This window comes from Gymnoscopelus microlampas, assembly GCF_963454915.1.
Source record: "Gymnoscopelus microlampas genome assembly, chromosome: 10".
Classification (NCBI taxonomy): domain Eukaryota; kingdom Metazoa; phylum Chordata; class Actinopteri; order Myctophiformes; family Myctophidae; genus Gymnoscopelus; species Gymnoscopelus microlampas.
The window spans coordinates 53,397,817-53,414,759 of record NC_139947.1 but is presented as its reverse complement, the minus strand read 5'-3'; the positions used below and the strand labels follow the sequence as shown (position 1 = coordinate 53,414,759).

Sequence of the window (16,943 nt, the reverse complement as noted above, 5' to 3'; positions counted from 1 at the left end):
TGACACCTTCACGGACTTCTTCTTTAAATGGCCCACACTGAGAAAACAAAAGTGTTCCTTTAACCCCGACAGGGTACAAATGGTGCCAAATGCACCTAGGATTTTATACCGTGTGTAATGGACAGTTTGATTGAATAGGCTCTTATGGTATATTACCAGAGTTCAATATATTGATATATTGTATGATTTCAATACAGGGTGCATAATGTCCCTATTTTGCCATGTCAATGTCATAGGTAAACATAAAAAAAAGTACATTTCAAAATAAAACATGCAAACAAGCGTGTGTGTGTGTGTGTGTGTGTGTGTGTGTGTGTGTGTGTGTGTGTGTGTGTGTGTGTGTGTGTGTGTGTGTGTGTGTGTATATATATATATATATATATATATATATATATATATATATATATATATATATATATATATATATATATATATATATATATATATATATATATATATATATATATATATATATATTCCAAAATGAGATAATGTTGACACAAGAAGCTATGAAGCAATGAGAAAGTGTTTCTGTACTTTTTTAATGGAGCTTAAAAAGATGGAGTGCATGATTCTTGAATTAATACACAGTATAAAGTGGGACCTGAAAGGGTTCATTTCTACACACTCAGAGTTAAAGCTGCACTATGTAACCTTCCTGTTCTACCCTGGATTTGAACCCGGTTTCTTGGTGCACAGGTGCTGACAAGTTTTACCATTGAGCTAATAGAGCCGGCCTGCTTGCTCAGGGGATAAACTGAATCCTGACCATCAGGTCAAAATTTGTGTCAGATCCCATGAGTCTAGGTGAGACGTGACCTTTGACACCATCTAAATGTCTCAATAAAAGAGCAGGGAGACCAAATACAACCACCCCAACTGTATAAGTTATATTGTATTAACCAGTGGTGTAAAGTAACTAAGTACATTTACTCAAGTACTGTACTTAAGTACGGTTTTGAGTTATTTTTGTATTTATTGGAGTATTTTTTACTTCAACTCCACTACATCTCAGAGGCAAATATTGTACTTTACTCCACTACAATTATTTGAAAACTTGAGTTACTGGTTACTTTGTAGATTTGGATTATTATTACAAAACATACACTAACCACTTCAGCCCTATATATATTTTGGCCATTTGAAAATAGCAGATCTACAAGCTCTCAATGCGACGCATTGAGAGCTTGTAGATCTGCTATTTTCATTTTGTTTCTCTTTTTTTTCAAAACTGGTGAAATGGGACATTCGGCACAATGAGTACTTTTACTTTTGGTACTTTAAGCACATTTTTGTGCCAATACTTTTGTACTTCTACTCAAGTAAATGTTGAAAATTCCATACTTTTACTTGTAACTGAGCATTCCTACATTGCAGTATTGATACTTTTACTTAAGTACAAAATTGTTGTACTTTTTTTCCACCACTGGTATTAACATAATCTACCACACAGATTGGACAAAATCATATTTCATTCATAAAAATTAGGGGTGTGCCGATACACTAATTTCACCAAACGATACGATACGATATTTGGCTCACAACTTCGATACGATATCGATACGATATCGATACGCACTTTTTTTATTATGAAAATATATGGGGAAGGAAAAAAGTAAATGCAAACAAATAATTCTGTTTTTGCATTATTCAGACATGCAAACTTGTAGCTTTTCAGCTACAATAGCCGTTTTCAATCCAAATGACCCGAAAAAAAACAACATGTTGTCACCCTTTTCACCTCGGGGCTGTTTGTATGCCTGATTATAATGATTGTAAAAAAAAAAAAAGTAAAAAAAACAAAAAAAAAAACGATATTTTTTTCCTCAAAACGATACATATCGTCACGAAAACGTATCGCGATATATCGTGGGACGATATATCGGCACACCCCTAATAAAAATGTTTAAAAAAGTCACACAGTGTCGCTTTAAACAAAAGCTGGTGAATCCTACAGCGTACAAAAAGACAAGAGCATCGTTTCCAGACGTTTGTTTGTTTTCTTTCAGAATTCCCCTCCTTCGTCGTCGTCTTCGTCACAGTCGTCACACATCAGACCACACTCCTCGTAGTCCTTCTCCAGGCTGGCCAGGTCCTCGCGGGCCTCGGCGAACTCGCCCTCCTCCATGCCCTCGCCCACGTACCAGTGGACGAAGGCCCGCTTGGCGTACATCAGGTCAAACTTGTGGTCCAGGCGCGCCCAGGCCTCGGCGATGGCCGTGGTGTTGCTCAGCATGCAGACGGCGCGCAGGATCTTGGCCAGGTCGCCCCCGGGCACCGACGTGGGGGGCTGCTGGTTGATGCCCACCTGGTGAGAGATTCAGGGAGTGGGGGAAAAGTACTTAAATGCTGCAATGTAGAAATACTTTGTTACAAGTAAAAGTCTGGAAAATCTAAATTTACTTGAGTAAAAGTACAAAAGTATTGGTATAAAATTGTACTTAAAGTACCTAAAGTAAAGTACTCAAGCAGGGATCCCCCCCATTACATATTGGATTCATGTTAAATATGTTTTTAGACATTTAACCACTTCAACTTATTACCACTTGTAAACTTGACCTTTGGCCCGGTACTTGGTCGTTCTCTTTTCCCTCTACACCAACCTCTTTGCCAAAAATAGCCGATCTACAAGCTCACAACAGGTCTATTTTGGGCTAATGTCCCCCCCCAGAATAGGGATGTGAGGGTTCAAGTGGTTAATGTAAAAAACATATAATGAAGTAATAATGAATGTTCATTTAACCCAGCCTACGTATCAGCAGCTAGTGAGCGCTATGGGGGCAGTAAGGGGTTAAGTGTCTTTGCTCAGGGACACTTCGACACATTGATCGGGCCGGGAATCGAACCTGCAAAAACGTCTCCTTCTCTACTCAGGCTGAATGGCGACGGGAGCATTAGTAACGGGAGCATTATTCACATGGATAACATGAGAAACAGCTTGAGAACATTTCTTGTTTGTTTCACCATGTTTACAGTTAGAAATATAAGTGTGTGTGTGTGTGTGTGTGTGTGTGTGTGTGTGTGTGTGTGTGTGTGTGTGTGTGTGTGTGTGTGTGTGTGTGTGTGTGTGTGTGTGTGTGTGTGTGTGTGTGTGTGTGTGTGTGTGTGTGTGTTGTGTGTGTTTCCTGCTAAATGTGCACGTGTATATAGTCAGTGGCGTGCACAGACATTTTGAGGGGCAGGTGCTCAAGTAAATTATATTTTTTTGTTTACTTGGTCTGCTCTTTTTTCCCTCTACACCTATACCTCTTTGCCAAAAATAGCAGATCTACAAGCCCACAACGCCTCACAGCGCGAGGTGTTGTGGGCTTGTAGATCTGCTATTTTTGGCTAAAGTTCTCCTCCTCAGAAAAGGGATGCTAGGTTTCGAGTGGTTATGGTAAAAAGAAAAATCATATCACATAAAGATTTGGCGGACCCCCTGTAGTAACTCTGAGGACCCCCTAGGGGTCCCGGACCCCCTGTTGAAGACCCCTGCTGTAAACTGGGAACACTTCAAAAGGGCACTTCTGGTCAAGAGGGCAAAGGGCAGGTGCTCTACCACCTCCTAGAGTCTATCTGTGCACGTCCCTGGTCATCCTCTCACCTTGAAGCCGGTGGGGCACCAGTCCACAAACTGGACGGAGCGCCGGGTCTTGATGTTGGCGATGGCGGCGGTGACGTCCTTGGGGACCACGTCCCCGCGGTACAGCATACAGCAGGCCATGTATTTACCCCGCCGCGGGTCACACTTCACCATCTGGTTCATCGGCTCGAAGCAGTCGCCTGGAAGAGGAGCAAAACGGTCAATGGGGGGGAAAAAAAATGTTTTTGTCCGTTATATAAACCAGTGATGTAAAAAGTACTCGCATCTTTTACTTTGGTAAAAGTATCGATACTGCAATCTAGAAATATTCTGTTACAAGTAAAAGTCAAGAATTCAAAATTGACTTGAGTAAAAGTATAAAAGTATTGGTATCAAAATGTACTTAAAAAGTACCAAAAGTACAAAGTACTCATTGTGCAGAATGTCCCATTTCACACGTTTTCAAATGCATACAAATCTTTGGAAAATTGCAGATCTACAAGCTCACAATGCTTCGCGATGCGACGCATTGATCCTATCGATGCTTGTTACTCCCGGAGAGAAGCTCAACGTTTTAGTCTCTGCTTCCTCCAGCTCTGCTTCCTGTCTTTTCAGTGCAAATATCAATTTCAATTAAAATAATTTATTTTGGAAGGGGGAATAATACTGTATATATATATTTTTTCAAATAACAAATAGCGCAACATATCAGATCGAGCTCATGTGTGAGCAGCTTGTACATCTGCTATTTTCACACGTACAAAAAAAAATCTGAATTCTTTCTCATTGATTCCTTTATCAATAAAACAAATTATTATTGATCGATTGATTCATTATTCGATTCATCAGAAAACGAATCAACAGGCATTAGCCAAAAATAACAAATATACAAGCTTGTAGATTTTTGGTGAAGAGATTTGGTGTAAAAAAAAAAAAAAAGCAGTTACTGTAGATGTGCTCCCCCCCACTTCTAAAAGTAGCACTACAACACACCTCTGGTTATATAGTACTGTGTATATATACCCCCCTATAGAGTAATATAGACCCCTAGACTCAGGGACGTGCACAGAAATATCGACTCTAGGTGGTGCTGGAGCGTCTGCCCTTTGCCCTCTTGACCAGAAGTGCCCTTTTGAAAAAAGAAAAAAAATATATATATTTTTTCAGTTTACACCAGGGGTCTTCAACAGGGGGTTCGGGACCCCTAGGGGGTCCTCAGAGCTACTACAGGGGGTCCGCCAAATCTTTATGTGATATGATTTTTCTTTTTACCATAACCACTCGAAACCTAGCATCCCTTTTTCTGAGGAGAACTTTAGCCAAAAATAGCTGATCTACAAGCTCACAACGCCTCGCGCTGCGAGGCGTTGTGAGCTTGTAGATCTGCTATTTTTGGCAACGAGGTATAGGTGTAGAGGGAAAAAAGAGCAGACCAAGTAAACCAAAAAAAGTATAATTTACTTGAGCACCTGCCCCTCAAAATGTCTGTGCACGCCACTGCCTAGACTCACCTGTGATCTCGGCCGTGCTCAGCTGCTCGTGGTAGGCCTTCTCGGCGGAGATGATGGGGGCGTAGGTGACCAGGGGGAAGTGGATGCGGGGGAAAGGGACCAGATTGGTCTGGAACTCCATCAGGTCCACGTTCAGGGCCCCGTCGAAACGGAGCGAGGCGGTGATGGAGGACACCACCTGGACAGAACAGACCAGTGGTTACCGACCTTCTCAAGCCCATGCATGAGCAGTTTCTATTCCAGTGTGTAAGCCGAGATCTACCACTACAGTGTGTGCCATAAACACCAGGAGCGATGCCACGCATTGTGAACTTGTAGATCTGCTATTTTTTCAAAATATTGTTTTACATTTGAAAACTTGAAATGGGACATTCTGGCTTATGAGTACTTCTACTATTGGTACTTTAAGTACATTATGATGCCAATACTTTTGTACTTTTACTCAAGTACATTTTTGAATCACGGACTTTTAACAGAGTATTTCTAAATTGCAGCATTGATGCTTTAACTTAAAGTTGTACAGTGCAGATTTAAAAAAAAAAGATTTTTAGCAGCCTCTGCTGGTCATTACCGTCACTGCAGGCTGTTTGTTTATTACTGCGTTACCCAAAATTCCATTCGTTTTCACCGGAAGACGGAAGCGTTTCAAAAAAACGTTCTTTTAATTGTTTTATACGATCTGTGGATCGTTTCTCTTAGCCAGTGGAGCTTTAGTTACTGTGAGCTGTGTTTTCTTTTTCTGTTTTTTTTTCGTTCTTCAAATCATACATTCTGTTAAAATCAGCGTGAGTTTCCTTTTTGTTATTAGCGCGGTAGTTCCTGGCCAAACAGGAAACCGGTGCAGTAGTTCCTGGCCAAACAGGAAACCGGTGCAGTAGTTCCTGGCCAAACAGGAAACCGGTGCATTTCCGCTTCCATTTTCCGGCCAGATGACGTCATTTTCGCGGGACAGTCAACCCCGACCACGTTCAATAGAAAATATATAAATAAAAGGCTTTCGGGGGTGAAATTCATGGAGTGGGTGTTGTGAAACATTTGCCACTCACAAAAGATATACAATTTAACTTTAGTTTTATTGAAAAAGTGACCTAGCATTACTTTAAGTAAAGAAACGTGAGTACACTTTCCCACCACAGACAGACAGTAACATCTCCACACCGACCTGAGCGATCAGACGGTTGAGGTTGGCGTAGGAGGGCCGCCCCACGCCCATGTTGCGGACGCAGATGTCGTAGATGGCCTCGTTGTCCACCATGAAGGCGCAGTCCGAGTGCTCCAGCGTGGTGTGCGTGGTGAGGACCGAGTTGTAGGGCTCCACCACGGCCGTGGACACGCGGGGCGCCGGGTACACGGCGAACTCCAGCTTGGGCTTCTTGCCGAAGTCCACGGACAGCCTCTCCATGAGCAGCGAGGTGAAGCCCGAGCCCGTGCCGCCGCCGAAGCTGTGGAACACCAGGAACCCTTGCAGGCCCGTGCACTGGTCAGCCTACAAGCACGATTACATTCATTTATATGTCTTTTGTTTTTACATTTGAGATATCATAGGGCATTGGTTCTCAAAGTGGGGTCCGAGGACCCCCAGGGGTACTTGAGGGGGTTCCAGGGGGTCCCCAGCTAAATGATGGACAGGGACCAAATGGACCCTTATGGGTCAGTAACTCTGAGAGGGTACAAATGGAACCAAATGGACCCTAACTCTCAGAGTTAAGTTAACATTGATTTTACAACATGAATTGGGGTCCCAGAGATAGAAATGCCATTAAATGGGGGTCCGTAGCCCTAATGCATGTCAAACTGGAGGTCCTTAAAAAGTTTGAGAACCACTGTTCTAAAGACTGAAGTCCACTCACCATTTTACGGACCCGTTCCAACACTTTCTCAATGATCTCTTTTCCTATGGTATAGTATCCACGGGCATAGTTGTTGGCTGCGTCCTCTTTCCCAGAGATGAGCTGCTCCGGGTGGAACAGATCTTTATACTTCCCAACACGGACTTCATCTGACATGAAGAGAAAAGCACATTCTGCACTTTAGTTTAAAATATATATATATATATAGAAACAATACATATCAAAGAAAACAAATTGCTGTGTTTGGGAACCACTGACTTAAAGGACCACTTCACTTCATCTTCAAAATGATGTTCATATAATAATCAATAACGCTCATTATTATCATTGCTGTCGGGCAGAAACCAGATAACTCCATTTTGACGCTTTTGCATTTTTTTCCATAAATCAGGGCCATTGAACCCTTTACATCTGTGTGTTGATAAAAAAAATATTGAACCAATGAAAAGTATTAAAAAGTGCTTCTGACAAAACCAGCTAACTCCATTGGATCCTCAAACTTTCCACCGGAGTTAGCTGGTTTTGCTGACTCCAGGCTCCACCCCCTTTTGACCTCCAACCTCATTGTGAGCTAGGAGATCCATTCAGCTGTTCTAATCAATGATGAACAAAACCTCCTAACTCCACTTTATTTCATTTCCTGAAAAATGAACACTTTGGAGTTAGCTGGTTTCTGCCGGACAGCAGAGATATGATGTCACTGGTAGGCAGGTTTCTGAACTGTCCACAGGCCCTCCTCTGAGGCACAGAGTGAGAAGACATGGTACCATATTATAATGAGCATTAGTGAGGACCATTTATATGAAGACCGGCTATTCAAAAATAGCAGATATACAAGCTCATCAACAAGAAACAAACGTGTTTTGATCCCTCTGACCTTCATCAGCATTTGAACGGCCTGGACAATGACGTCTCAAGGAAAAGGCAGGATTCTGAACGTTCACATCTCAGATTTCTACATACCATATTAGGCATTGGCTTCCCTGATTGGCTAATCCAAACAATCAGCTTCACAGATTGGCCAAGCTTTGTGTGACGTGTGTGCCACTGAACCAATATAAGTGGTGGCATGTGCATTAAAACTCCATTTTGCTAAAGCATAAGTTCATGTTAAAAAGGCAAAAGTTTATAAACTCTATTCTTATCAGATTAAACTGTTTTGAAACTCTGACTTCTGAGAATCAGCAATATCTAAAACTATTCTTACACAGTAAGACTTGGCTAATTGATGTGTGCAATGTTGCGTTGGACATTACATCTGGATCATAGAGTCGGTACACCCGACTGTGGTGTGCACAAGATGGTTGTAGTAGGGCACAAGGTGTACTGTTTTGGATTATACTGGAACGATAGACAGACGAAGACAGATCAGATTGATGTACACATCTTCAACACAGTATCTATGCGCTGGATTCAGTTGCCCCCAGTGATAGCTGGAGACGAACACCTTGGGGTTATCAGGACTGATCCCTGGAGAAACACAGCCGTGCTGATAGAATATATCATCTATTTCTGGGGGCCGGCTGGGACAAAGGGTAACAGTGTACTTTATGCATTTGATGTCGACACCCACAGATGGTTCAAGCCCCGTGTTTCTGGAACTGTTCCAGATGCGTTGTCCGAGCACTCAGCCTGTGTTGTGGGGAATTTTATTTATATTTATGGAGGATCCCTGGACATGATGATATATAATGAAAACATATGTGAGTTGGATACCACAACAATGGTCTGGTCTTTAATTAACACCAGAGGCACTCCCCTACCTGTGTCAGGTGGTCACTCTGCCACCGTCATTGGGACAAAGATGTTTGTATTTGGCGGCCGAAGGGAATCGACAGGAATCGACTACGACAACATCAGGGTGTTTGACACAGAGACCAACTGCTGGCTGAGCACACCTTCTCCACCACTTCTTCCAGAGGGACGCACTGATCATTCAGCCTTTGCCTACAATGGAGAGCTGTACATATTTGGTGGCCACAGCCTTGGTCTGAGATGCTGCCCCAAAGATATGTGGAAATTCAATCCAGAGACCTTCTCCTGGAAGAAGGTTGAGCCCAAGGGGAAAGGCCCTCGCCCATATTATGGTAGAAACTGTTGCATGCTTGGAGATCGTATCATACTCTTTTGTGACGAAGGTGAAGATGTAAATGACCTGTTTGTCTTAGACTTAAGTCCTAATCTGAAGACGTTATGCAAGCTAGCAGTTATTCAGTATGATCTGGAGCAGGCTGAACTCCCACATGACATCAGATGGGAACTGACAACCATGACTACCAACAGTTATGAGGATGAATATGAGCTGTATGTCTCGGACTGAAGTCCTATAGTCCAGTGGTTCTCAAACTTTTTCATGTCAAGGACCCCCAAATTGACACTTATTAGCCCGCGGACCCCCATTTGAAAAGATATGCCAAGGACCCCCATAAGAGAATATTTTTACGGCTCTATAGCAGTGATTTTCAAGCATTTTCATTTCTTGGACCCCCAGTTTGACATGCATTAGGGCTACGGACCCCCATTTACTGGCATTTCTATCTCTGGGACTCCAATTTATATCGTAAAATCAATGTTAATTTAACTCTGAGAGTGTACAAATGGAACCAAATGGACCCGTTAGGGTCCATTTGGTTCCATTTGTACACTCTCTGAGTTACAGACCCATAAGGGTCCATTTGGTTCCTAAATATCATTTTACCTGGGGTCCCCCTGGAACTCCCTCAAGGACCCCTGGGGGTCCCCGGACCCCACTTTGAGAACCAACGCTATAGTCATTATGCAAGTTTCTTTTTTTATGTGGTCCTGGAGAACCCTGTGAGACCAGTGGGTACCCACTAAGTTCTCGCCACCCCTTAAAAAAAAACAAATAACCCGAATGCGTGCTTAATCTCCTCAAAGTCACGCATTCAACAATGCTTTGCGCTACAAGTGTCGCACAATGTGTCGCACGACAAAAGTGACATCAGAATGACAAAAATGTGCCGCATACTCTGATTGGTTTTAAAGGACGACTTCACCCATTTTCAAACTATCTTCATATAATTGGTCCTCACTAATGCTCATGCTAAATGGAACAATTCTTTTGTACTCTGTATAAGTATAAAATAGGGCTAAAGTGGTTAATGCATGTTTTATAATAATTTATATCTGCAAAGTAACTAAAGTTTTCAAATAATTGTAGTGGAGTAAAAGTACAATATATTTGCCTCTGAGATGTAGTGGAGTAGAAGTAAAAGTATAGACAATTGGAAATACTCTCTAAAAAAAAAAAAAAAAACTCAAAATTGTACTTAAGTATAGTACTTGAGTACATGTACTTAGTTACTTTACACGAATGAAATGGACCTTACCGACCACGGTGGGTTCCAGGTCCACATACAAGGCTCTGGGAACGTGGTGTCCGGAGCCGCTGGTGTTGAAGAAGGTGTTGAAGGGGTCCTGGCGGGAGTTGGGGGGCTGCTGGTCCGGGTGGTCCACAAACAGGCCGTCCGGCCCCACGCCGTGCTCCAGACAGAACAGCTCCCAGCAGGCGTTCCCCGTCTGCACGCCCGCCTGGCCCACGTGGATGGAGATGCACTCTCTCTGGAAAAAACACCCCCCAAAAACACTGCTTTTTGAATACTTTGGGCTGTTCAAAAATAGCAGAAAAATGAAAACAGGACCGCTAGATATTCTAAACTTTCTGCGATTCTGCCAATAATCATATTCTTTGAGACACATCACAGTTTTTGCCGGGTCAAACAAGGTTTGATCCCCTTCCCCTATTGGCTCATACTAGGACATGACATATATGTGTAGGCAGAAGACTTTTTGCAACAAGCTTTGTATCTGATACTTTTGTTACAACTCCTACACAATTTGGTCCAAAACGTTTCCTATTCCATTCCGATTAGCGGGCCCTGCAGGTATAGATAGGAAACCCGGCCTGGCATTATTTATAAACTGTCCCGAAAAAGCATCTGTCAGAAAGCTACAGGTGGAGATAGACAGTGGCGTGCACAGACCTTTTTGAGGGGCAGGTGCTCAAGTAAATTATAATTTTTTGTTTACGTGGTCTGCTCTTTTTTCCCTCTACACCTATACCTCTTTGCCAAAAATAGCCGATCTACAAGCCCACAACGCCTCGCAGCGCGAGGCGTTGTGAGCTTGTAGATCGGCTATTTTTGGCTAAAGTTCTCCTCAGAAAAGGGATGCTAGGTTTCGAGTGGTTATGGTAAAAAGAAAAATCATATCACATAAAGAATTGGCGGACCCCCTGTAGTAACTCTGAGGACCCCCTAGGGGCCCCGGACCCCCTGTTGAAGACCCAAAAGGGCACTTCTGGTCAAGAGGGCAAAGGGCAGGTGCTCTAGAACCACTGAGAGTCTATCTGTGCACGTCCCTGGAGGAAGTCCCCAGGACTGTTTTGTGTTATCCTAACAGAAAAAAACAAATCAAACAGAAACTTATCCTTTCAGAATAAATTAGTGGTGCTCAAAGTGGGGTCCGGGGACCTCTTTAAGAACCTCTGCCTCTATATAACAGGACGACCCATATGGTGTGTGCTGCCCCCCCCCCCCCCCCCCCCTTCTACAGACATGTTGTCACTTGATATTGTAGGTTAAGAATCTTTGCTGGTATGTAGACCTATGTATGTATATGTATGTATGTACAGTATGTGTGTGTGTGTGTGTGTGTGTGTGTGTGTGTGTGTGTGTGTGTGTGTGTGTGTGTGTGTGTGTGTGTGTGTGTGTGTGTGTGTGTGTGTGTGTGTGTGTGTGTGTGTGTGTGTGTGTGTGTGTGTGTGTGTGTGTGCGTGCGTGCGTGCGTGCGTGCGTGCGTGCGTGCGTGCCACATATATAAAAGCTGTAAACACTTGTGAAAACAGGACAGACAGGATTAGTAGTTTACATTTAGCTATAAGTGCTTTCAGCCATGTTTCAACATGTGAAGAATTTAACTCTTTTCTTTTCTTCATCCCAAGGGAAGTCCCCCCCCCCCTCACACACACACACACACACACACCCACCCACCCACCCACCCACCCACCCACCCACCCACACACACACACACACACACACACACACACACACACACACACACACACACACACACACACACACACACACACACACACACACACACACACACACACACACACACACACACACACACAATGGTTTTATGCTGCTGACTGACATGAACAAGTATTTATTACTAAAGTAACTAAACACTCAACTACTAGTACTGTACAAGTTTGAGTAATTTTACTTTGCCCGAGTAAGTACATTTTTCAGTATACTTCTGCTCCACTAACATGTCAGAGGCAAATATTTACTCAAGCACAATTATATCAACATTTTAGTTTCTAGTTACTTTGCAGAACATTAACCACTTAAACCCAATTTTAGGCTTTTTCGGAAATTGCTGATCTACAAGCACGTATAAGATCTGCTACATGTTTTAATACCTAGGGCACATTTTGATAACATTGGACACATTTGGGTCATTCTACTCAATAATGACTTTTACTTTTGGTACTGTAAGTATATTTTCATGATAATACTTTAAAACCTTTACTCAAGTAAAATGTTAAATGCAGGACTTTTCCTTGTAACAGAGTATTTCTCAATGTATTGCTACTTTAAAAAAAGAGTATTTTTTCCACCACTGCTGCAGCTATAGTGACCTGAACAAGCATTTGAACATGAGACATTATTAGAGAATTAACTACAGATAGGCCTATTATCAAGACCTCTGGCAGGCCGGGCTAAATATAGATTGAATGATTGGTTTATTAATTGACTGACATCTTTATTGACAAATGCATTATGCATAAACAAAGGATAATTAATAGGATAAACCATCAAACTGACAAAAGAAAACTATAAATCTCAACAGCTTATTTTCAAATCACTATTTAACTATCTGGTGGAATAGAGGCCAAATACATGCTTTAAGACATGTATAAATATACTAGTGTAATAATAGCATGTCAGCCTATTTAAACAAAAGTTCACAGTTGAAAAGCTCTCAGAAATGTCTAGACTATTTTTGTATCATCATGGTTCAAACATCTGTTCCCTCATCTCATCTCTAACCAAACAAACACTCCTCATGCTTTAGATTAAATACAATGTAAAAATTATAATCCTCATTTATATTCATATGCAAATGTTCATCCTATCAAATAATAAAATCCATTTAGATAGAAGCCTACAGTATGTTATCATTAAAACAAGTGTTGTGAATGTTAACCTAATAAAAATCCTAAATGCAAAACGTTTGATTTATTTCCCAAAAATCAGTGGTGCAAAGAAAGTACTTTTACTCAAGTACTGTACTTAGGTAAATTCTTTAGGTATTTTTTTACTTGATTCAGTAATTACACATTTCAATACTTTTACTTCTACTCCATCTCAAAGGAAAATATTATATTTTTACCACTTATTCGAAAACTTTAGTTACTATATTTTGATTATTATTACAAAACACAATAACCAACCCCTTCAGCCCTGTAGGCCTATATATATATTTCAGCCATTTGAAAATAGCAGATCTACAAGCTCACAATGCGTAGCAATGTGACGCATTGTGAGCTTGTAGATCTGCTATTTTCAAATGATTTTTCACACATTTTGAACTTGTGAAATGAGACATTTTGCACAAGGAGTACTTTTACTTTTGGTATTTTAAGTATATTGATGCCAATACGTTTTTACTTTCACGCAAGTCAATTTTGAATACAGGACTTTTACTTGTAACTGAGTATTTCTACATTACATTATTGATACTTTTACTTAAGTAAAACTTTTTTCATCACTGGTAACTATTCATTAATTCTCTCTCACTTTGGGAACTGATCTGATTTAAAGTGATAAATGGAGGTAATAGAGTAAATAGGTAATAGAGTAAACACTAACTCACCATGTCTGTCCAGGTGTTGATCCTTCGGGGGGGTTTGGATGAAAAGGATTAATGAAAGAGAATAAGAGTTGATTCTGACGAGCAACGCGTCCGACTCAACGCTCCTTCACAATAAAAGCTTTGGTTACGCGACGCACAGCTCCATTTATACGGGAGCGCGCGCGGCGCGTTCCTGTGATGCGCGCGTGTTTGTGTGTGCAAACACGCGCCCATCACAGGAACGAAAGAAAGAACAGAAAAAGTCTTCCAAGTTCAACACACACACACACACACACACACACACACACACACACACACACACACACACACACACACACACACACACACACACACACACACACACACACACACACACACACACACACACACACACACACACACACACACACACACACACACACACACACACACACACACACACACGTCCTGGTATGGAGTGCATACCAGGACATGATCATTGTGTTCTCAATCTGTATACCAGTGATGGAAGAAGTACTCACATGTTTTACTTAAATAAAAGTATCAATGCTGCAATGTAGAAATACTCCCATTAAGTTCCATTTCACAAGTTCAAAATGTATATATATATATTCCTTTTTAAATTGTAGATACAAGCTCACTTGTAGATGCTATTTTTAAATGGTCTGAATAAGGCTGGTTAGTGGGTTTTGTAATAATAATCAAAATCAACAAAATAACCAGCAACTAAAGTTTTCCAAAAGGTAACTGGAGTAAAAGTACAATATTTGCCTCTGAGATGTAGTGGAGTAGAAGTAAAACTATTGAAAATTGTAAATATTCCACTAAATATACTTAGTTACTTTACACCACTGGGTGCATGCCAGGCCAAGATCATTGTGTTCTCAATCTGTACTGATCTGTGCCTGATTCATAGTGATTACACTATTATTATACACTATTAGCATTGATTCTCAACCTTGAACTTGTAGATCTGCTATTTTCACTATATTTATCTGTGGAACCGAGTCAAACTAAATGTAATGCCTCAACTCCTACATTCCAAGTGCTTGTTAGGGTGGGGGGTCCCCAGTCCACATATGATTATTTTGGGGGCTCCCAGATTATTTTGGGGGGTTCCCAGTTCAAATATGATTATTTTGGGGGTCACGGCCTGAAAAGGTTGAGAGCTCTGCCCCAAATTGATAAATATTTGGCCACGGATGTACAAGCTCGCAGTGCGGCACAAAGTGACGCGCCGTGAGCTTGTACATCTGATATGTGATAATAGCAACAAAAAGTTCAGAAATTGTGCACAAAAGCCGTTTTACGTTGGCACAGATTTGTCACGTTTTTCATGGGCGCAACCCACATACTTAGCTGAGCTGCTCATGCCACAAATGCATGTTCCATACGAACGGGGCAACATTGCTATGAATGGGGCACCATTGGTATGCCAATCTTTAGCCGTAGTCTGAAGACTCACCTCTTCAGATTCCACCTCTAGCCCGTAGCCACTTACCCTAGCCTCATCGACCTTGCAGGCTTATGCAAATAATAATAATAATAATACATTTTATTTACAACGCACTTTACATTTACAGTTGGTCTTTCTTAAAGGAGTAGTTTGCCCCAAAACTTATTTTCTATCAATTACACACCTCATGAAGCCTTGAATTCATTTCTTTGTTTTTGTCACATTCCTGATTTAATAATTTGATGACCGGCTGCGTCTCCTCAAAAGAGTCTCCTATTGACCAATGACCCGGTCATCAAATTATTGGCTCAGGAATTTGACAAAAAAACAAACAAAAAAATCTCCATGAATTCAAGGCTGAGTAATTGATAGAAAATAAATCATTGTTTGGGTGAACTAGTCCTTTAAGACTTTGTGGTGTGGACTCGGCCATCCACCCACTTGAGTTGGAACTATTTTTTAAAACCATATATTTATAGTACAGAATGGTTTAATTGTCTCAAACATGTGACCATTGATAAATCCTATATCTTAGATGTGTCAAAATAGGTTTAGATTTTCTATTGGCTCGGTGTTAGACTACACCGTAGGTATTTAGGTTGTTAGTTTAGGCTTAAATTAGGTATGGTATTGATTTTTTTTTAATTTGTAGACAGTCGTATGTTGTTTTTCCTCCATTTGTCATGTTTGTATGTGGGACTACGGATGGAAATTCATGCTTCAAGCTAAATCCGGCATATTTACGTGAAATCATGTGTATGGATTGAAACGTGTCGCGTAAATAAATAAAGTAAAAGTAAAGTAATAGTTATAATGCTTCATCAACATAACTCACTTCTAAACACATGATCTAGTGTCAGAAGAACAATAAAAAAAGGTCTATTTCTTTTTTTTTATTAAAGTGATTGGATTCTAAAAGCACTTTACAGAAAGAATTAGAAAAAAGGTAGTGAAGTCACTGACCCATGGATTCTGCAAAGACTTTAAAAGGACAACGACACTCGTTGAGGAGAAGAAACGCAACAATCATCACAGTCAGGATGGGGAGGCAACACGGAGGTCTGTTTTCTCTGGTGCCAGGGGTCTTCAACGGTTTTTTTTTTAAAGGCCAAGGACCCCCCTAGCTGAGGGAGAGATGAAGCAGGGACCCCCCAATGTATCGTATGAAATGGTGTTGTGCATATTCAACTGTTTCAGAGATAGCTTCATAGACTGTGTAGCGCTGTGTTGGGTTCATGTTTATGTGTATTTTCAAACTTGCTAACTAACACAAACCTCTTTGCTGAAAATAGCCGATCTACAAGCTCAGAACGCCTCGCTGCGAGGCGTTCTGAGCTTGTAGATCGGCTATTTTCAGCTAATGGTTCCCTCTCAGAACAGGGATGCTAGGGTTCAAGTGGTTAATGTAAGAAAAAAGTTCCTATCACACAAAGATTTGGCGGCCTCCCCTGTAGTAACTCTGAGGACCCCCCCCCCCCCTTAGGGGTCCCCGGACCCCCTGTTGAAGACCCCTGCAGTCTGGTGGATGGAGGTTCGAGGGATTCATTCGTAAGGCATGTAGCAGCAAAGTGGAGTGTCTGGTTGCTCCGTCTTTTTTTTTTTTGTGTTTGTTTTCCAAACGATTCAAAATATAATATATTGCACTTTTAAGACAGAAATGAAATCATAATCTCACA

The 16,943-nt window shown here is 41.3% G+C and overlaps 1 protein-coding gene across 1 annotated transcript; it reads right to left on the bottom strand.

The window, feature by feature from the left end:
* Nucleotides 1-1,739: 1,739 nt before the first annotated feature.
* Nucleotides 1,740-13,937, bottom strand: tuba5 (tubulin alpha 5). Its single transcript, XM_084069494.1, has 7 exons — nt 13,833-13,937; nt 10,277-10,508; nt 6,927-7,075; nt 6,239-6,562; nt 5,077-5,254; nt 3,587-3,765; nt 1,740-2,308 (listed from the first exon to the last, which is right to left on the bottom strand). Exons 1-7 carry the CDS (start codon nt 13,833-13,835, stop codon nt 2,006-2,008), a joined length of 1,368 nt encoding a protein of 455 aa, XP_083925620.1. The 5' UTR covers nt 13,836-13,937; the 3' UTR covers nt 1,740-2,005.
* Nucleotides 13,938-16,943: the final 3,006 nt, after the last annotated feature.